Here is a 22,036-nt window from a genome sequence, read left to right on the forward strand (position 1 = left end):
CTACATCATTTCCTAAAAGTTTATCAGAGTTTAACACAGTCTCAAAATGTTCTTTCAGGCCCCCTTGACACTTTCTTTATCAGTAAAGAATATAAAAATGTTTTTTGAATAGCAACACAATTTCTCAATTTTTTCTCAAATTATCCTTAATTTATTCTTTATTGCATATTTCTATGGTAAACGATTCATGGATCCTATCAACCCGTTTTTAACTACAGGTACCAATACCCAAAAAGCAACAATTCCCACCAGAAAGTAGAAGGTACGCGTAAGGTTATTTTTTTTTACTTCTTTGGTAAAAATATAAAATTCTTTTAAGGATAGCAACAGAATTTCTTTTTTTTCTCTCTCAAATTATCCTTAATTTGTTCTTCATTGCATATTTCTGTAGCAAATGACTGATGAATCAGATCAACCCCGTTTTAACTAGGGGCACCACATCCCAAAAAAGTAGGGCGTAGGCGAAAGTATTTTTGTTCAATTTTTTTGAAGGAAGGCACAAAAAAAGAACTAGGGGGAGGGCAATTTTAATACTTTTTTCGCCTTTTCAAAGAAAATACTCAACAAATATATTTTCTAAGATCTAGAGGGGAGGGGGAATCTAAGAGCAGCAGTTTCCCTCCTCTAATCGAGAGAGAGAAATTCATTTTCATTAAATATCAATATTCACAAAAAAAAACATATCAAAGAGACCTACCACGTGAAAATCTATACAGATTTGTTTGTGGCAGGACAAATCACATGTATTAGCACACATGTGAAGCACGTGCATTATTAGTATTGTAATCTTGTTACAATACTAATAATACAAACGAATGAAAATGAACCCTTCTAACATACCTATATCAACAGGAAGAGAAGATAAACGATTTCGATCAGAGTTCAAATTACTAAGATGGGTCAATTGTCCTAGAGATTCGGGTAACTCTGTTAAAAAATTCTCGGTCAAAATCAGCTCTTGAAGGTTTGAACAACTGCAATAGAGAACATTATGATTAACAATTGCAAATTTTGTGAACAGTTTAACATCAATTGTAATTAAAAACAATCATTTAATACATACATGGATGCATCAAGAATTGATCACAGACATGTGCACACCAACAATCATTTAATACATACATCAACAAAATCAACATAATACATACATCATCAACAAAATCGGCTCAGAAGAGGATAGATTCAGAAACGCGGTAGGGGCGGTAGAGATAAAAAGAGAAATCACTCAAAAAATTGTTGTGACAAAAACTTCGGTCTTTTTATTGGCTTAATGCTTCACACAAAAGAGCCAATCAAATTGTGCGTTATTGGATACATTATACATGGATACATCAACAAATTGGGCTCAGAAGAGGCTAGATTGAGAAATGTCCGCAGGGCGGTAGAGATAAAAAGAGAAATCACTTAAAAAATGTGACAAAAACTTCAGTCTTTTTATTGGCTTCACACAAAACAGCCAATCAAATTGTGTATTCTTTTTACTGGCTTAAAATAGCGCAAGGGATGACTACTAGGCAATTTCATGGATGCGGGGATGGTTTTAAAGAGGCAGGGTTGAATACTCTCCAAAAATAAAGAATAATACGTCTTAAAAATGAGCCAATAGAATTGAAGGAGTTTTATGCAATATAGGACAGTGAATTTTCTTTTTTTCTTGAATATATTTTAATCAATAATAATAAATAATAATAATAATAAATTTTCATCAAGTTATTTTAGAAAAGTAATGATGATGTTAATCTAAATTTAACTGATGTAGTTTGAATATAATTGATTGACATAATTTATTTAGTCGACTAATTTTTCATAATAGTAGATACCTATTACCTTTTAAAGTTTTATGTTATCTATATTAGCTTAAAGTACCGATGTGCTTGCTTTACTAAAATTTACTAATTAATGAAATTATTTTACTAATTTTGGCAATGGTAATTACCTCTTTAAGCTCTCCATATTACCTTAATGTACCGATAATTTTACTAATTAGTTAAATTCAGTGAATTTACCAATTAATAAAATCAGTTAAATAATATAGTAAATTTTGGTCATGATAGATTAGCTTTTTAAGTTTTTATGTTTCTTATATTAGCTTAACGTAAAGATGTTTTTGACTAATCAGTAAAATTAGTTTACTAGTTTTATAATTTTAGAATAATTAATTTTAATTATTTGGTTAAAAAGATTAGTTTTACGATTAATAAACCTAGAGAACTGGTAAATGTACGCAGGCACGACAAAAACATAATTCGCGCGAGTTATTATAATCATAAGATATTTAAGATTATTTGTATCGATATTGAATAGCTTTTAAATTTGAAGTACCTAGGACAGTGAAATTGAAATCTGCTTGTTCAACTGATTAAGTAGAAATTTACATAAAAATCATAAGAAAGTAGAGAATTCAATTTTTAATGATAAAGACTATGCATAATGATATGCAGCTATGCAGTTTTTGGCAGTAACTAGTACCGAGAAAAAGAAACGATGGTAAACAAATGGGCAAAAAAGAGATAAAAATAACTGTAAATCAACTGCTTAGAAAGATGAGGGTGAAGATTTTATTGCTTTATGAGTGACCATTAAAAACAATACAAGGTAAGACTTGACATTCTCTTCGTTGGGTCCAAACTTTTAAACAGCTATCTTTATATATTTTGAATATCAAATAACTTTTAATTTAAAACATAAATTTAATCTCAACAATATTTAAATTTAAAATATCAGATAACTTTTAAATTTAAAATACCTAGGACAATGAAATCGAAACAAGATTGTTGAAATAATTAAGAAGAAACTTACACAGCCGTAAGAACCTTAAGAAATTAGGAAAGTTTTTAGTAGCAAATCAGGAAAATCTCTGTTAGAAATTAGGAGATCAATTATAAATTAGGAAAGTCGGTAACTCAATTTATAATGATAAAGACCACCATATGCAGGTATATAGTTATTTGGCAATAGCAGGCACCAAATTAAACAAAAGAAATGGGGGTAGAAATCGACAAAAAAAACATTAAAAAAAAAGATAAAAACAATGAGCACCAGACTGGTTAAGAAGATGAAGGTTATAAGAAGAAAGTTATAAGTTATAAGAAGGTTATATGAAGGTTAAGAAGAAGAAGAAGAAGATGGACGCTCATTGCTTTCTCAGAGGCAGTTTAAAACAATCCAATATAAGACTTGACGTTTTCTTGCTGTGGCATGCTCTTAACTTCTAAGCAACATCCCCTATATATTCTGAACATCAATATTTCTCCTAAGTAGACTAAACCTATTCTTATTGACATAAAAACGCTGGCAATTTCTGACTGGCACTTTGTAAAAAAAAAAAAAAAAAAAAAAAAAAAAAAAAAAAAAAAAATCCATACATTTTGCCATGTGTCACTCTTGTTTTAACCTGGTTAGCCGTAAATTAAATCAACGCTGACTAAATCAAGAAACGGAAAAAAAATCATGGGAAATATATCATTTGGCCCATATATCAAACAGTTCAAAGTAAAAAACTGTAAGTAAGGAGCGACACGGCTCAATAGTAACTGAAACTCTAAAAAACGGAATGTTGATACCAGTAGATACATCAAAAGAATCGAATTTTTATGCTGATTTCAAATACATAGGTTTCATCAAGTTTAGTCTTACCCATCAAAAGTTACGAGCCTGGAAAAATAACCTTATTTTCAAAAAAAGGAGGAAACACTCCCTAAAAGGGATAGAATCTTGATGAAAATCAAACCATCAGATTCAGCGTAACAGAAAACCCTACTATAGATATTTCAAACTCCTATCTGCAAAAATGTGGAAGTTTGTATTTTTTGCCAGAAGAAAGATCACGGATGCGTGTTTATTTTTTATTTTATTTTTTTTTAGAGGTGATCGTATCGACCAAATGGTCCTAGAATATCGCGAGAGGGCTCATTCGAACGAAAAATAAAAGTTTTAGTGCCCATTTTAAGTGACCAAAAAAATTGGAGGGCCACTTGGCCCCCTCCCACGCTCTTCTTTCCCCAAAGTCACACAATCAAAATTTTGAGATAGCTATTTTGTTCAGAATAGTCGAAAATCTAATAAATATGTCTTTGAGGATGACTTAATCCCCCACAGTTCCCGGAAGAAGGACTGCAATTGCATGAACATTGTCCATTGTTTAAATATAGCATTGGTTATTGGGAAGTATATAGACATTTTCAGGATGGATTTTTGTTGGGGAGTGGTCGTAGGAGGGGGTTATGTGGGAGAATCTTTCCATGGAGGATGTTTTCTTGGGGGAACGGACATTTCTATGAAGGGGCTCCGGGTTTCCCACCATTATTTAAAAAACGATCAGAAATTAAATAAAAAAAACAAGTTTTTTCACCTGAAAGTAAGGAGCAACATTAAAACAAAATGAAGAGAAATTATTACGTATATGAGAGAGTTCAACCCCTTTTCAATACCTCGCCCTTTACGCAGAAGTTTCTTTAGTACTTTCAAAAGAGCTATCTATTCTAATTAAACGGCCTTTGTGATTCAGGGGTTTGTGATTCGAAAGAAATTCGAACTTTAGCGTAAAAAGCGAGGTATTGACTAGGGGGCGAAGCCCCTCATATACGTAACAACGTATACGTAATAAAAAAAAAACTATAAAAAAACAAGCGATACGGCTCAATAGTAATTGCAACTTTAAAAAACGGAATTTTGATGTCAATAATATATCAAAAGATTAGGCTCATAATGCTGATTCAGCATTATAATGAAAAAGCTTCTCATTGTTCCAACGAACATAGTGTTTCAGAAGCCGTTCGTAATGAATTGGGAGGAAATTCGTAAGTTACGTATATTTATTACTAATGAAAACGTTCGTAAATCAAATTAAAAGTTCTAGTGCCCTTTTTAAGGAACCAAAAAAATTGGAGGGCAACTAGGCACCCTCCCCTCCCTTTTTCTCAAATTCGTACAATCCAAATCTTGAGAAAGCCATTTAGCCAAAAAAAAAGTAAAATTAACATGCAAATTTCGTTTAATTATTCATATACGGTTAGCTAATTCCAAAACCTGCGTTAATTCAAAAAACGTTCAGAAATAAAATAGTTTTTTTTACAGAAAGTAAGGAGCGACATTAAAACTTAAAATGAACAGAACTTATTCCGTATATGAAGGGGGTTGCCTCCTCCTCAACACCTCGCTCTTTGCGCTAAAGTTTGAAGTGTCTCCCAATTCTTTAAGAAACACTATGTTCGTTTAATTGTAACAATAAGAAGCTTTTTTCAAAAGTACTAAAAACCTTAAGCGTAAAGAGCGAGATGTTGAGGAAGAGGCAACCCCCTTCATATACGTAATCATTTCTGTTCGTTTTAATTTTTAATGTTGCTCCTTATTTTCTGGTAAAAAAAAACTTGTTTTTTTAATTTAATGTACACATTAAGGGTTGGGTAAGGTGCAGTGCAAGGGTATTCATAACCTTTGTAAAATTTTACAAGCTTGGTAAACCTTATAGATATAAATATAACAGAGGGACAACGCTCGTCATGTAACAGGAAAAATCTTCCAGAAGAGAAACCTCCTGGAGCTGGCCTTTCAGGAAGGTTTATACGTGCAGTTTTAGCTTAAGATGGATTCGGAGTGAAAATGTTTTTCAACAACAAATAAACTTAGTGAAAACACAATGGTGGATGTTGATTTGCGATGTGAAGCAATGCACTGAAGTGAAGCTAATGGACAGCTCAAATCTTGCTAAAGGCCACCAGATTCTCAAGAATATATAAAATTACATAGGTTGTAAAACACTACACCCTCAGATTATTATTTCTTTTTATCAAACCCGTGAAATGAAATGACTGGCCAAGCTTCCCATCATATCCATCTTCTAACATAACAGTACTTCCCCATTTTTCCATGAGTGAATATTTCGAATTTTAGCAGGAAATCTTTTCGTAACGATCGTTATTAGGTCTTCTTGCCTTTTAAGAAAAAGCGCATCGGTTCATAAAAATTCACATTATCAACGTTTTATTTAGTCACGTTTTATTATTTATAAACTATTTAATAGGCCTTTATTCTTCATTAATATTGAACTAAAACAATATCGTTATACTAAAAGTCAAACATAGGTGCAAATAAACTGATCGAAAAAATGATTGATTTATCAAACAAACAAGGCCGTATCCAGGGGGGGGTGGGACGTTACCCGGTTTGAACCCCCCCCCCCCGAAATTTTTGACCGAGTAGAAAATAAGTCGAAAATTAGTAAAACCTAGGTAAAAATCAGTAAAATTAGTCAAAAACGGAGTAAAAATTAGTACCCCCCCCCCCCCCGAAAAAGTCAAAAATTAAGAATAGTGTTAAAAACATGCTCTTGATTAGTACTTACCTCAATGAATTGCCTCGTTTCGAATTGTTTTCTCCACTGGCCGCAGTCTCGTTTGTTTTTTTTTTTTTTTTTCACTGAGATTTTTCTCTTTGTTGGTTTGTTTTCTCTTCAGTTTAAATTTTTCGTATTTAATTCAGTCTCTTCGTTTCGTATTTAATTTTTTATTTTAGTTTTAAAGATCGCATTTTACTGTAAGTTTTATTATATATATATATATATATATATATATATATATATATATATATATATATATATATATATATATATATATATATATATATATATATATATATATATATATATATATATATATATATATATATATATATATATATATATATTTGTGTTCTTTGTTGTGAACTAGCCTTAGATAGAGCCGAAATATATTCATTTAAAGTTAAAATTTTCACTGTCTTGGATTAATTCCGCATTGTTTTACCTCTTATTAATTGTCTATTTTGCTTCATATTAAAAGTAGAATTTGAACATTAGAATTTAAACTATAAAGCTTAAAATTAAAACTAAAAAACATCTATATAGAACTTAAACATTAGTTCTCAATATCAAATTTAAACATTAATTTTACGAAACATCAATATAAAATTTAAAAATTCAAAATCCGAGAACCGTTTCATAGGATGCTATAGATTTTGAGATTTGAATATGCAGAAGATGGATGGAATAACTTGATAAAAAAAAGTTCGCGATGTTGCAGAAGATGTCTTAGGGATAGAAGTCAGAAACGCAGCTATGAATACTATCAGAAACGCTTAATGGTTAGAAGAACAGAGAAGGGATTGTACAATAAATTTCTGGGTGGTATACCATGCGAGAAAACTTGAAAATAAGGGAAGTAGACAAGACCGTACCGGGGGGAGGGGTGAAAGGGGGTTTGAACCACCCCCCACTCGAAATGTTTGTCCGACTCGTAAAAACGTAACAAAAATGAATATAAACAAAATTTTCATGCGTTTTTTTTATTTTATTCTTTATACCCCCCACCCCCGAAAAAAATCTTGGATACGGCCCTGGATGTAGAGAATACATTAAAGTATCAAATGAGTAAATGTGAAATAGGGGCCATTGATGAAATTAACGATGGTATGGAAGATGCAGCCAAACGGTCTGATACTAAGTAATTGAAAAGGCATGTTAAGAAATTGAGAGGGAATAGTTAGTCTGTACTCGTCCAAGTTAAAGATAGGAGGTCTGAAGAAAGATGAGAACGTGTGAATGTACAAAACCGTAATAAAGTAACAAACAACATAGAAAAGAATAAAATTCTGAATTAAAAAAAAATACTTTGCGAGGAGTTGCAAACACTACTAAAAGGATTGAAAAAAAAAACACAAGACCTGAATTGCCGGAAGCGTGGCAAATTGGTTTTTGAAAATGATTTTCGCAAAATTAGAGATAAACTACGAAATATTACGAATGTGATTTAAAATAAAAAATGACTAATTCTAATTCTACTTTGTATTTTAAAATTGCTGATGTAGATGCAATTTTCCGATCCATTTTTTTATTTATTAGCATTGAATAATTTAACATAAATTTACAATATATAAGTCATAACGCTCAAAAGCAAAGCTTGACAGCCAAATATTTAAATTTCAAATTAATAAAGGAGAAGAAAGAAAGGACACCAAAAGACCACATATAGACTGAAACAGATAAACGACAAAGCAAACTAGTTCACAACAAACTCAAGCAAATAGAGGGAGAGAGAGATAAAGGTGGAAAGAAGGAGAGGAAAAAAAACAGATGGACTCACTCTCCGATTCTGTCAGTGAGACTTGTCAATCTATTCTGATCTACTTTGAGAATGGTCAGCTTTTTCAGCATGTCAATTGATTCAGGCATAGAATCAAGAAAATTCTGCGACAAATGAAGATCCGTGAGGTTTTCAAGTAGACCTATTTCTTCTGGCAATGATTCCAGTCGATTCTCTGATACATCTAGGCAAATTAACTGCTTCAAACCACCAATTTCCTGCAAATTTAATCTAATATACTGTAAAAAGTACCATAATTTAATTAAAAGTAAAATGGTCACTTATGAATTTATTAATTTTACAGGATGTTCGAGGTCTTTCCTAATTAAGAATCAGACATATCCAGTGAAAACCCCGCACAACCATGGGACAACTAAAGAAACGACCTCTGTTGCATTCAGAAAACCAAAAGTAATGACAATCAGGAAAACGCTCAGATTCGGTATCGATAGACTCAGTCACATGGTTGCCACCCCTAGTGATTTATCACTATTTATAGGGATTTTTTTACATTGCCTAAAAAAAAAAAATATCACTAAATCAGCACATAAATCACTAGATTATTGAAGAAAATCACTAAATCAACCAACAAATCACTAAAATTTAGTGATATTCTCACCAGGTGGCAACCCTGCTCAGTCTCTAATAAAAGCGCAGAGCATAAACATAGCTTATAATTGCGGCAAATCTTAGCCACAGTTGAATGCTTTTGATTTTGAAATGTATTTTTTCGTGTATTGGCTGGAAGCTTCTTTGACCGGTTGAATGGCAACTTGATATCAAGTGTTGAAACATCACAGTATATTAAATAAGATTAAAGGGCGCACTGGCTGAATATAACGCAAGTCAAAAATATACTTAGTACGATTTTTTTTGCAGTGTCTATAAAGGATATACAAACAAGAATCGTGAGAAAATTTTCGACTAATTGTAGAAGAAAATAAAATTTAATATTTGTTACTATACTTTTAATAGCCTTCCCTATTATGTATACTTGTCACTCTCCTAATTATACATAGTATTTAAATCTTAACTGATTACAGAATACATCATATTCATTATATCTGAGCAAGGCGTATCCAGGATTTTTTCAGGATGGGGGGGGGATTAACATAAGAAAAAGCTTAAAAACCCAACAAAAATTTCTTAAACTGCATTTTTTGCGTTTTTAAGAGTCGGGCCAAAATGATAGGGGGAGAGAATCAATTTCCCTAACTCCCCCTTGATACGGCCTTTTATGTGAGCCATAAAAAAGATAAAACGTAGGGGAACGAAAAAAGACGAGAACGAATAAATTATAGTCAGTGAAAAGAAAAAAAACTGAATTATTATGGCCGAGAACTCCACTTTATCGTCCCCGGTGCAGCAATATGGTGAAACGAAAAAAAAAGGATAAAAATGCACCGGACAACATAAAAAGAGAAACTTTGAGAAGAAACTAGGACAGAATATGCTCTTTCTTTGATGATAGTTCAAAGGAAACTGAAGAAAGGCCTCCTTCTATTTTAGCTTCATTTTTAAGGTTGATCTTTTTACTTTCTCTGTCGGACTTTTATCCAATATATTTTTTCTTTTATTTCTTCACTGAATTTTTTTTCTCAGCCTCCAGTACAGGGATCGAGTATGGCAGTTATAGCTTCAAAAAAAAGTACAAACCAGGAAAACACTGAGTGTCAGTAGACCCAGTCTCTAAAACCTGGCAAAGTTTGAAATACTACTTGGCATATTTAAATGCTCTTTACTTTGATATGTACCTTTGTCGTAAAGTTTCTCTAGGAGATTCTGAATGTTAACTGAATGTTTTTCAGTTACATTACGGAAACTGAATTTTTTCCATAACGTAGTCGTAAGCAATGCCGAATAGGCTGGAACTCTTCATCTACATATAAATGTACGTTACGCAAGTTTAGATTTCTTTATGGAAAAGACAACGTAGAAACAACAAAATGGCATTTCTGGATGAGAAATTAATAAATTTTGTGAGAGAGTTTCCACTAAATATTAGGTTTAAGACTGCACTAGCTTAATATAAAAAAGAAATATCAATTCAGATTAGAAGCAATATTAAGAGTATTTAAATGTCAAAGAACGAGGAGCAGACAAAAATAAGGTGCAGTTTTTGAAGAGAAAACCATGCTTCATAGTAATGTCCTTTCTCTCTTTACCACTTTGATTTTGACACAGACAAAACGTATGTAATACAGACAGGCAACAGAAATAATTCTATATTACTAATGAACTTTGTGCTTGTGTTCGTCTATCCTCAGTTTCTTAGACCTCTAGCGGGCTTCATTACACATCAAAAAGTTCGTGGTAACGAACTGTAAGTAAGGAGCGACCCAGCTCAATAATAACCGAAACTCTAAAAAACGGAATTTTGATCAGATTTTAATGCTGATTTCAAATATATAAGTTTCATCAAGTTTACGCTAAAGTTTGACTCTTTCTCACAACTCTATTTTTTTTAACAAAATAAAAAACTTTAGCGTAAAGAGCGAGACGTGGAGGAAGGGACAGCCCCTTCCATATACGGAATAATTTCTGTTCGTTTTAAGCTTTAATGTCGCTCCTTACTTTCAGTTAAAAAAACTTGTTTTTTTTTACTTAACGGCGTAAAGGAACCAGGACTTGGAAGCTTCTCTAGGCCATTCAACGGCAACTGAATGTTAAAAATTGATGTTCCACCGCATAATAAGTGTTCAGACTTACTTACTTACTCTTCGCATGCTGAACAATGGTGTGCGTGGTGCCGGTTTAAGACTGTGCTATTTAAAAATAAGAAAATAATTTTCTTCGTGCATTTCGCGACCTGAGAGCGAAAGCTGCTCAAACACTCATTCCCGAAAAAGAATTGAAATTTAAAATCAAAATACTAATTAAACATTTTGAGCCTTTCTATTTTTGAGCGCTCCACAGTCCAGTTTATAAAACTATATAATCTAATTGTTTGGAGGTCAATAGTGAATAATAAAAAAAAGGTGGACAGGATAAATTCCCTTGCAGAACAAATTTCCTTGTAGGATAAATTTCCTCGCAGGATAAATTCGCTCTCAGGAACGGTGCAGATGTATCAATATGGATAAAACTAGATTTTAATTTCTTATACAAAAGGATAAACTAAGTATTTCCAATTGCAGCGCCAAAGCATAAAACCCTGTATTAAGGAGGAGGGGGGATGTATTGGTGATTTGAAAAGTTCTCACTTTTATATAAGCAATACTGCCATATAGCTTTTATTTTCCCCAAAGTAGAGGTTATCTGTGATTCAAACAACGCCAACTTAAAAAAACAAAAAAAAAACAGGAAAACCAATCGAAATCTGTAAAAGGATGTAAAACTTGTAAATTTTGAAAAGAAACTTAAAAACTTAAATAATATAAAATTTGAGCCTTTCATCAAGCTACAAAAATAGATTTAAACGTTCCCACCAGGAATTTAAAAATTTATATTTATAATACGAGCTACTTGGAAATATTGCCCGTCACTTTCGGGAGAAATGAATTAGATTCTGAAGAACACCTCATAAAACAGAAAATAGAAAGAATACAAAAATGGGAGTTAAGCTTGCCAGCGGCAAGCAGACCACTAATAAGGCTCCTGGTGCAATAGGAGCTTGTCAGTGAGAATTGCATTATAGTTTCGCCAGGGAGTCTAACGTCAGATACACAAGACTGAGCGACTATCTTTCAACTTTAGTTTTTATGATCGGTCAATAAATTAATCATCAATACTCCGTGACACATTGAACTATCTCACGAAGGCACGCAGCAACAGTTTTTCCTAGTATATCATCTGCTGATATTCACGGGAGATCCCTTCCCTTAATTTGTGTAAAATAGAATAATTCTTGTTTTAATTATGTAATTAACTCAAATGTCTGTAAACTGAACATGCTCCGTTTATGTGACTAGTTTGTCCTCCAAAAATATCCCCCCCCCTTGTGGAAAATTTAAAACAGCAAAACATTAAATTTTATATTATCATAGGCAGCCCGATTGTTTTGATTTGTATTTTTTATATTGATATTATTTTGCATGTGTTTTGTTTTTGTATGTCTTTACTTTTTATTTTCTTTTGTTACTCCACTTTTTTATAATTGTTAGTGGGTCAAAAATAAATTAATTAATTAATTAATAGCGCTGCCTAAGTAAAGAACGATGTTGGCAAAATGTATTACAATTTTTTTGTTTTCTTCTTTTTCCATACCAGGGCACTTCGTATCGAAGGAGATGTCGTAGAAAATTCGAAAAGGGCTCATTCGATTGGAAATTGAAGTGGCTTGTGCCCTTGTTAATAGTCGAAAGTGATTAGAAGGCAGCTAACACCCCTTCCACGCCCATCATTTCCCCAAACACATCCAATCAGAATTTTGAGATAGCCATTTTGTTCAGCGTAGTTGATTTCCAGATAGAAAATGTTTTTGAGGTCACACCCACACAACCCTCAGGGCAAGGGTTATAAGTTATGGCCTGTGGGGGTTGGAGGACAACTAACCAACTAATTTTTATCCATTTGTCCAACGTAGTTGAAATTCCTGGAAATTAGATCTTTTAGGATGAGAACTCCCTCAGAGCCCTCAGCACAAGGGTTGTAAGTTATGCCCTGGGGGAGTATAAGGTTTATATAGAAAGTTGTTGTAGAGATTTCAAAAAGTGCTCATTTGATTGGAAATTGAAAGGGCTAGTGCCCTTTTAATAGTGGAAAGTGATTGAAAAAAAATATAAATGTTTTTACTTTGATAACTTCAATAAATCAAATAATATTAACATTTTTATAACTAAATATAAGTATATGTATATTAAACTGACAATGCACATTTATTTGTATTTTTTTAGTTAAATGCAAATTATGTTCTGGCCTTGGAAGGAATAGGGGTTTTGAGCCCTACTCATGTTAACTTCTGCTCGTTTTGAGTTTGACTCGGTTATTTATTGTAACTTCTGTTCTTTTTGGGTTTCATTTATTTATCGATGCTGGTTTGTGGTGGTAGTTTCACGCTTGGTAGATTATTTGATTTTATTTTTGTTCATTTTTGGTTTCATGGAGTTCTTTACTTTTCTTTGAAAAAATTATTTTGTGGAAAAAGTTTTTTTAATTAATAATATAAATTGCCACTTTTCTGACTTAAGGAAAAAATCTTCAACCTCCTTCCCTCTCTTCGGGTATTTTTTGCAGGTGTTCCTCTCCCTGGAAAAGTTTTAGCAATCATCATTGGTTGCAACCACACAGTCACTGATAGGGTAAAATTCTACAATTAACAAAAAAAGCAGTAATTAACATTAAATTATTGTTCAACTACAAGTGATCAGCAAACAAAGGTAAAAAACAAAGTCAAAAGATTGAAAAACCAGATCAACCAAAATGCAACTCTAAGCTGGCTCCGATACGAGTGTTATCAAACAAGTTGTGGTAATGCACTACAAGCAAGGAACAACTCGGCCCAATAGTAACCGAAACTCTCAAAAACGGAAATTAGATATCAATAGATGCATTAGAAGAATCAGCTTATTATGCTGATTCCAAATATATAAGATTCATCAAGTTTAGTGATACCCATCAAAAGTAACAAGTCTGAGACAATTTGCCTGATTTTTTCCCTGAAACAGGGGGAAAACACCCCCTAAAATTCAAGAAATCTTGATGAAAATCATACAATCAGATTCGGCGTACTCGAGAGCCATACTGTAGAAGTTTCAAGCTCGTATATACAAAATGTCAAATTTTGCTAGTTTTGCCAGACAGATCACGGATGCATCTTTATTTGTTTTTTCTAGGGTGATCATACTGAAATATTGGTGCTAGAAGATCGGGAGAGGGGGTATTCGAACGTAAATTAAAATTTCTAGTGCCCTTTTTAAGCGGCAAAAATTATTGGAAAGCAATTGCCCCCCCCCCTCCCACGACCAATTATTTCTCATAGTTATCTGATCAAATTTTGAGATAACCATTGTTCAGTATAGTTAAAAAATCAAATAACTATGTCTTTAGGGGTAAAATGACCCCCACAGTCGGTGGGGAGAGGCCTGTAAATTATGAAATTTGCCCATTGTTTACGTATAGTATTTGTTATTAGGAAGTATGCGGACATTTTTCGGGGGGGGGGGGTGCTTGGAGTGGATTTCTATTGGAGGAATCTTCCTTGGTGAGGGAAATTTCCAGGGGGGGGGGTGAATTTTCCATGGAGAACTTTACACTGGGGGGATTTGACAAAATTCCTATACGAAATTATTTTTGATTGTCTTGCATTCTCTTAGCCAACTCAATTTTGCATGAGGAGTCCGGAGGAAATATCCGGGGGCTGTTGTCCGTGTGTTTTGATTTCCGAAAAAAAAAAATTTCACGGAAGGGGAGATTTCCGGAGTGATCGAGAAACCGATTAGAGATTATAGTTTTTTTCTTCAAATGAAAGTATGCTTAGGATAATTTTTCAGACTGAATCGTCCGCAAGAAATTTTACGGGGAGGGGGGATGGAAATGTCTGGAGGAAACTTGATGGGGTAGTGTGTTTTATGTTGGATAATATTTTCACGGAGGAGTTCCCCGTGAGGGGGGGGGATATATTTCACGGAGGGTGAGCCAGATTTACATACATTATTTGAAAAACGAACAGAAACTAAATTAAAAAAAAAAAGTTTTTTTACTAAAAATAAGAAGGAACAGTAAAACCCAAAACGAACAGAAATTATTCCATATATAAAGGGTTGCCTCCTCCTCAATAATTTGCTCTTTACGCTGAAATTTGACTGTATGTCCCAATTTTTGAGAACGCCTACTAAAACACAGGGGCCGTTTAATTAGAATAAGAAGCTTTTTTAAAAGTACTAACGGCTTTAGCGTAAAGAGCAAGGTATTGAGGAGGGCACCCTTTCATATATGGAATTATTTTTGCTCGTTTTGAATTTTAATGTTGCTTCTTACTTTCAGTTAAGAAAAACTTTTTTTTTTTTTTTATTTATTCTTAAAAGAAAGAATAGGAACTTTTGCAACGTGATGGTAATGTTTAAACGTCATTTATTATTTTAGATATTAGTGTCAACTAAACATCCATGTTATGACTAACAATCCTTAATGACATACTTAACCACCAGCTCCAATATTTTTAGTACGTTGATAGTTTAGATTCGCACAGCTATGTCAGCTCTTTTTTCACCATAATCATCATTTGCAGCATAAAGAAGCGCAATGTAGCAGAAGTGTCCCTTGCGTGGCGGAAGATGTACACAAGGCGACGATAGTGAGAAACCCCTCATAATACAATACACGACTGAATTTACACATACCTACACCTTGGTGGAGATTTATCCGAAAAACTTCTAATAGGAAGATAAAAATAGTAAATACTTTTTACCTATTTTGACACTACTCCCCAGGAACGAATAAGGGGTGCACATATGAATGTACAGAGATCAAATTCGGCACTATCTGGGTAAACTATTCTTCACAGCTACCGTGGTAGCAGCTAAACTCTTCTACTGTTGTGTGGCGTGTTCACAGGGTTCTGAAGCATTAGCATAATCATAAAAACCTTTGAAGGTATACTTTATATCAAGTACTAGCTTATTGATGGACACATAGCTGATATATGTGTACACTCGCTAAATTGTGTGGAGGGGTAGATGTATTCACCAACCCTACGTAGATTTCGAAAAATACTTTTTTTGGGTATTTTCACTGGAAAATACCTTTGGATGTTTTCATTTAACAAAAAAAAAACAAATTGCTGCCACTTCAAGATTAAAAAAAATATACATAGGCCTATTGCTTCCTCCACCCCCCCCCCCCAAATTTTGTAAATTGGTGTCACAGTCTGTATATAATACTTGTACTTCGTGCTTATTTAATTATGCGAAGTAATTTAAAACGCAATGAATAATAGAGATATTGTTTTTTCTAGATTTTTCTTTGTTTATCTCGATGTCATCGTAACAGAAAAATCTTTGCTAAAAGCTACTAATATCATTCTTTTTTTGAGAAGCTAACAGATAAGCTGCTTAATTTTTTTTAGGCCTTATCATATTCTTTCAGGCTCAGGGTAAAGTCGTGATCACTGTTATTGCGAATTTCTCTTTTTCGTTAGTTCTAATTTTGCCACCATTTTTGCAACTTTGCCTATTTTCTCACTACGCTATTTTTCACAATTTTGCAGTGGGTTAAAAAGAAATCAATAATGGATAATATTATTATATTATTAGACACGCAAGATCAAAAACATCCCTACGTTCAAACAGATGAGTTTTCGCCCGAAAACGGCCGTTTTCGTTTTCATAATATTTGATATTTTTGATATTAATTTGATTGTTTTTTATTTTGCTGAAAACTGTTAAATAGGTTGTTCTTTTTAAGATTCGAAAGTGGTTGGAGTGCAGCAGCCCCCCTCGCACGCCCTTTTGCGCTTTCTTTTTTCTTTTCTCCTCGCTTACTTTTTATTCATTTTATTAATTCATTTCAGCTTTATTTTATACTTTTTCTGTATTAGCACAAATATCCATCTATACATATCAATTTCGGGCAACATTACGAGTAGCAGTTATAATGAAAGGAGTAGCAATTAAAACCCTCGATATGTATATATACATACATATACATATGATGTATATATCATGGTTTTTTTAAGGGTGTATAGCCTAAACAAGTTTGCATCTAGTAGTTGATTTATTTATTTGTTTGATTTAAATAAAAACCCTTATCAGTTATGTATATATACATATGTATATACATGTGTTTTTCAGTTCTTTTTTGCGCCATTCCACTATTTATATATATATTGTACAGTAGGTTAATTCTACAGTTTTACTTTTTGTTTACTTTTTTTACAGTTTTACAGTTTACTTTTTACTGTTTTACTTTTTACAGTTTTTACTTTTTACATCTACATTAGATTTTACATTTACAGTTTTTACTTTTTATTTTACTGGTTCTCAGGATAAGTTAAACTGTGCATTTATCTTCAAAGGAGTTATCTCTCGCTAGTTATGTTTGCGGAAGATTTATTGAAAACAATCCAAAGATGGATTTTTATGCAAATAATGCAATTATTTGCAAGAATTATGCAATAATGAATTATGAGTATATCAGAAAAATTCAAAGGTTTGAGTTTTAACACTGTTAAAACAGTTTTCCTACTATTTAACTGTGAAGATGTGTCATGACGACATGAAAATAAGTCTTTTTGTCAACTGGCGCCTGGACTACTGAAGATTTTGGTGTCTTATCTGTGATTACAGATAAGACAACAAAATCCGTATTTTGCCGTATTGCCGTACTTTGGAAGACACCAAAATTCGTACTTTGCCGTATTTCCATACGCACGGCAATACGTATTGCCGTACTTTGGAAGTTTTATTAAGATGTGTTTCATTTATTTGTTTTGTCTTTTGTTCTTTTCACTTTTATTTGTATTGTTTTTTGTCTTCTTCTATAGATTATTAACTAAGTTTTTTTTTCGTTGATGAAGGCTCCCGGATGTGGAGTCGAAATATTCAGTTTCTTATTAATTAATGTTTTGCTGTGGTTTTTTTTTTTAGTACGTTTTAATACGCTTGTCATTGCTTTGTTCAAATTCAACCCATTTTTTTTTGCCTCTTACACTTTCTTAACACTTTACTATATTTACTACTTTATTATATTAATTATTTTATTATAATAGTATCTTATTTTATTATTATAATAGATATTATTACTATTTTATGGTATAGTTTTGAGTGAGCGATTCTTTTTTTTTACTATTTGTATTTTATTTCATTGAAGCCAAAATATTCACAGAATTTTAATAACTGTCTTCAGAAAAAATTCTTATTAGCTATATTAATATAAAAAGGCAGGGTGGTCTTCATCATTGATTATTAAACTATCGTCCTTGATTTTCTGAAGAAATCAAGAATTTTGCTAAATTTCAGCTTATTTTGGAAAATTTTACAGAATGAAAAAAAAATGGGGGGGGCGATCATCAATGACTTCATCATTGATGATTAAACACCCCATCGTCCTACTTGGAAATCCCAAGGAATAATAACATAAAAGAACATTTTTTAAATAAGGACGAGAAAAACAAAACACAAACAAAAACAAAGAAAAAAAAAACATAAACAAAGACAAAGAAAAAAAATAAACAAAAACAAACATAAACATAAACAAAGAAACTCGTCGCGTGCACGCTTTGCATGTTGAAAGCTGTCATCTTTCAAGAAGAAAAAATAAAACTAATTTTAGCTTTTGGTCTGTTAATCAAGATTGTAAATAAAATTTAATCAGACATTCTATGACAGAAGTAACAAAAAAAAGAAAAAAAAAGAAATGTATTGAACTTACTGTTTCATAAAAAAAAATTCAAAGATTTTAATTTTTGTTGTTTCGAAATTATAAAGTTTCTAAGGCACTACCATGCTTTGTCAGTGTTGCCGTGTTGAACAGTGAAAACAAATTACTGAAATATTAGCAATTAATAAATTTCCAAAAAAAATAAGATCTTCATAGCAATGCAATATGTCCTTAAACTGTTTTGTACCATGTTTTAGATTATTTTTCGTTGATTTTTCACTTAAGAATCTTTTTTCTTAGTTTTAAATTTGACACCTGCTAACGCCAAAAACTGTATAACTTGTACATCGAGGTCTTTTCAGTGAAAATTATTTTCTTGTCCCCGTATCTAGTATCCAGTATCTAGTACTTCAGAAAATTATTTTTATATAATAAAATAAAATATAAATATGTGCTTACATAGAGAAGTGCATATATAATAAAAATATGCGCTGCATATTTTTCTTTTAACTAGGAAAAAGGTTTGGATTTTGCATACAGAAACAAAACAGAGAGAGAAAAATAACGATAGCCAAGTCTTAGCTGAACCTTTGTGAAATGATGACCTTTTATGAAATGCTGAAGCTAAATTCTATCTTTCTTCTATTTCTTTCTTTTCATTCATATAAACAGTGTTTTTTTTTTCTATTTCACTGTGGGCGGCTATTGGTCATATACCAGACATATTCGTTAATGTATTATTTTAATCAGTGTCTTTAGAAAAAACTTCATTCCACAGAGCTTCTTATTTCTTGCAGGAGAGAAGAGTGAGAGAGAGAGAGAGAGAACAAGAGAGACGGATTATATTAAGGACATGCAACCTCAATTGAAGTTGAAAGCATACAGAAAACTTTAGAAAATGATTAAAGAGACGTTGAACAAACCTTAGGTAAACTGACGAGTTGATTATGATCAAGCCAAAGCTCAGTAAGAGAAGGTAGATCTCCAATGTTCGTTGGCTTTAAACAAGAAAAAAGGCAATTAGAAAAAGGGGACTTCATAACAATGTCCTCACACAAACACTTAAATCACAATCAAAAATTAAATATTAACAAAAAATAAATTAAATTAATTTAATTATCAAGTTACATTAGATTGTATTAATTAAACTAACTAATAAATGATTAATTTATAAATTAAAAATAAAATAATTTAAAAAATGAAATAATAAAATGATACCATAATAAACTATAATTGATAAAATAAATTAAATTAATTTAAATCACAACTAAAGATTTAATTACATAGCAAAATTAGAAGGAACACTGATTCTATAACCCACCATTGAAACTCTCAACTCAGAAGCTCATTTGAAACTCAAATGTACTCGTATCACTTACTTCGTCTTTCACAATCTATTTATACAAGGAGATATTGATAAAATTACCAGTTCAGTTCATTACAGTTCATTCAATAAAAAGTCAAATAAAATATAACATAAATCCAAGCAGTCGCCCAAAAACACATGAAAGAAATTCATATTGGGCGATCACCTATAGAATAAACACTTGAAAAACCAACAAAACTCTTAACAAGCAAACAAAACAAAAACAAAAAAAAAGGAAATAAAACAAGCAAATTATGACCAATCAATATCATGAAAATAAATATAAACATACAAAAAAGAATAATACTAACCAAAAAAACAAGAATTGAAAAAAAAATGAAATTAGACCCAAAAGGAAATTATTCATTTTAACCATAAATAACCAAGGTGATCCACCGCCCGATTGCTTCGTGGAAGGGTTCCAAACCTTAGGACCAAAAAGCCTGCTCTAGTTCCACTTTTCTATTCAGTGACTAGATTATCGGCATTGTGGATACTGTCGACTTCGAAGTCCGAATTCGGCTCTTTGTGGGCTTGTGATGGTGATTTTTTTTTTTTTTAAATAAATATCTTATCTTATCTCGTAGCAGTCCAACAAATCCACCTTCTCATCTTAGAGCCTTACACTTTTTAAATATTGCTCACCATAAAGCAATATGGAGTTCAAATTGATCGATTTTCATTCAGTTGGATAAGATAATTGAGGATATACAAATAAGTTATAACTAAACAATAAATAAAAAAGATTTTTTTTCTAGACTGCCAAATTCATTGTCAAATCTTTTAGTTCAAATCCACATTTTTTTTTATTTTAAAAAACATTTTTTTTTATTCCACTTTAATTTGCTATTCTATTGTTTATTTTAGAAATAAGTAAATAAATTAATAGATAGGCAGATCTCACTTATTAAAATCGTATCCGTTTATTTTCATTCTTTTATCACTACCGTTATATGTACCCTATTTTTCTTGACCCCATACAGCTCTTCAATCTTTATAACGCTTTCAGCAACTCCTTCTTGAAAAATAAGTCCCTCCAAATGATCAGGATTTCCCCCACTATCACCTTCATCATCCCTACTTTCTTAAGAAAATTCTCAAAAATAATTTAAGAAAATTCTCAAAACTTCCCATTAGTTTATCCGTAATGCTCTTTTTATCACTAATCAAAGCGTCATTCCTATCTTAAGTTAAAAAAAACAAGTTTTTTTAACTGAAAGTAAGGAGCAACATTAGAACTTAAAACGAACAGAAATTATTTCGTATATGAAAGGGACTGTCCCCTCCTCCACGCCTCGCTCTTTACGCTAAAGTTTGACTCTGTATCACAACTTTGTTTTTTAAAACAATAAAAACTCTAGCGTAAAGAACGAGGCATTGAGGAGGGAACAGTCCCTTTCATATACGGAATAATTTCTGTTCGTTTTAAGTATTAACGTATCTCTTAACTTTCAGTTAAAAAACATTGTTTTTTTTTATTTAATTTCAGAACGTTTTTAGATTAATGTAGGTTCTGATTTTGGCTCACTGTAGATGCATAATTAAAACGAAATTTGCATATTAATTTTACTTTTTTTTGCTAAATGGCTTTCTCGAAAGTTGTTTAGTTTTATTTACGAATGTTTTTATTAGTAATAAATATATGTAACTTACGAATTAACTTACGTAACGAACTTCTATATTCGTATATTTTTATTACGTTTATTAGGGGGGTTCGGCCCCCTAATCAATACCTCACCCTTTACGCTACTAAAGACCCCTTAATCACAAAGGCCGTTAATTAGAATAAATAGCTCTTATGAAAGTACTAAAAAAAATTTACCGTAAAGAGCAAGGTATTGACTAGAGGGCGAACCCAATCATATACGTAACAGTTTCTGTTCGTTTTAAGTTTTGATGTTGACAATTTTTCAGTTGAAAGGTTTTTCAGTTGAAAACTTGTTTGTTTTTTTATTTAATTTCTGATCGTTTTTTTAAATAATGCTGGGAAATTCGGCGCCCCGTTCATAGCAATGTCCCTTCCCCCATGAAAACTTCCTTCATGGAAAAATTCTTCCATATATTCCCCCCACCTACCAGAAAAAATCCCCCCTGAAAACGTCTGTATACTTCCCAATAACCAATACTATATGTAATCACTTGGTGAAGTTCATAACATACAACCCTTCACCCCGGGGACAGTGGGGGATTAAGTCATTCTCAAAGACATAGTTATTATATTTTTCGACCATGCTGAACAAAAGGGCTACCTCAAAATTTTGATCGGGTGACTGGGAAAAACGAGCGTGGGAGGGGG

General features: G+C 32.1%; 1 protein-coding gene across 5 annotated transcripts in view; it reads right to left on the minus strand.

Annotated features, from left to right (window-relative positions):
- The window catches only part of scrib (scribble planar cell polarity protein), a 214,732-nt gene that overhangs the window by 153,445 nt on the left and 39,251 nt on the right, over positions 1-22,036 (minus strand). For all 5 annotated transcript variants that reach the window (XM_089098677.1, XM_089098679.1, XM_089098678.1 and 2 more), the window contains exons 6-8: positions 19,298-19,372; positions 8,118-8,335; positions 841-974 (exon numbers count right to left, since the gene is read on the minus strand). In XM_089098677.1, the coding sequence (XP_088954803.1) occupies positions 841-974; positions 8,118-8,335; positions 19,298-19,372 (427 nt within the window). The remainder of the gene's footprint in view (positions 1-840; positions 975-8,117; positions 8,336-19,297; positions 19,373-22,036) is intronic.

This window comes from Artemia sp. Qi Xiang Cuo, chromosome 13 (genome assembly GCF_049724085.1).
Source record: "Artemia sp. Qi Xiang Cuo chromosome 13, ASM4972408v1, whole genome shotgun sequence".
Classification (NCBI taxonomy): domain Eukaryota; kingdom Metazoa; phylum Arthropoda; class Branchiopoda; order Anostraca; family Artemiidae; genus Artemia; species Artemia sp. Qi Xiang Cuo.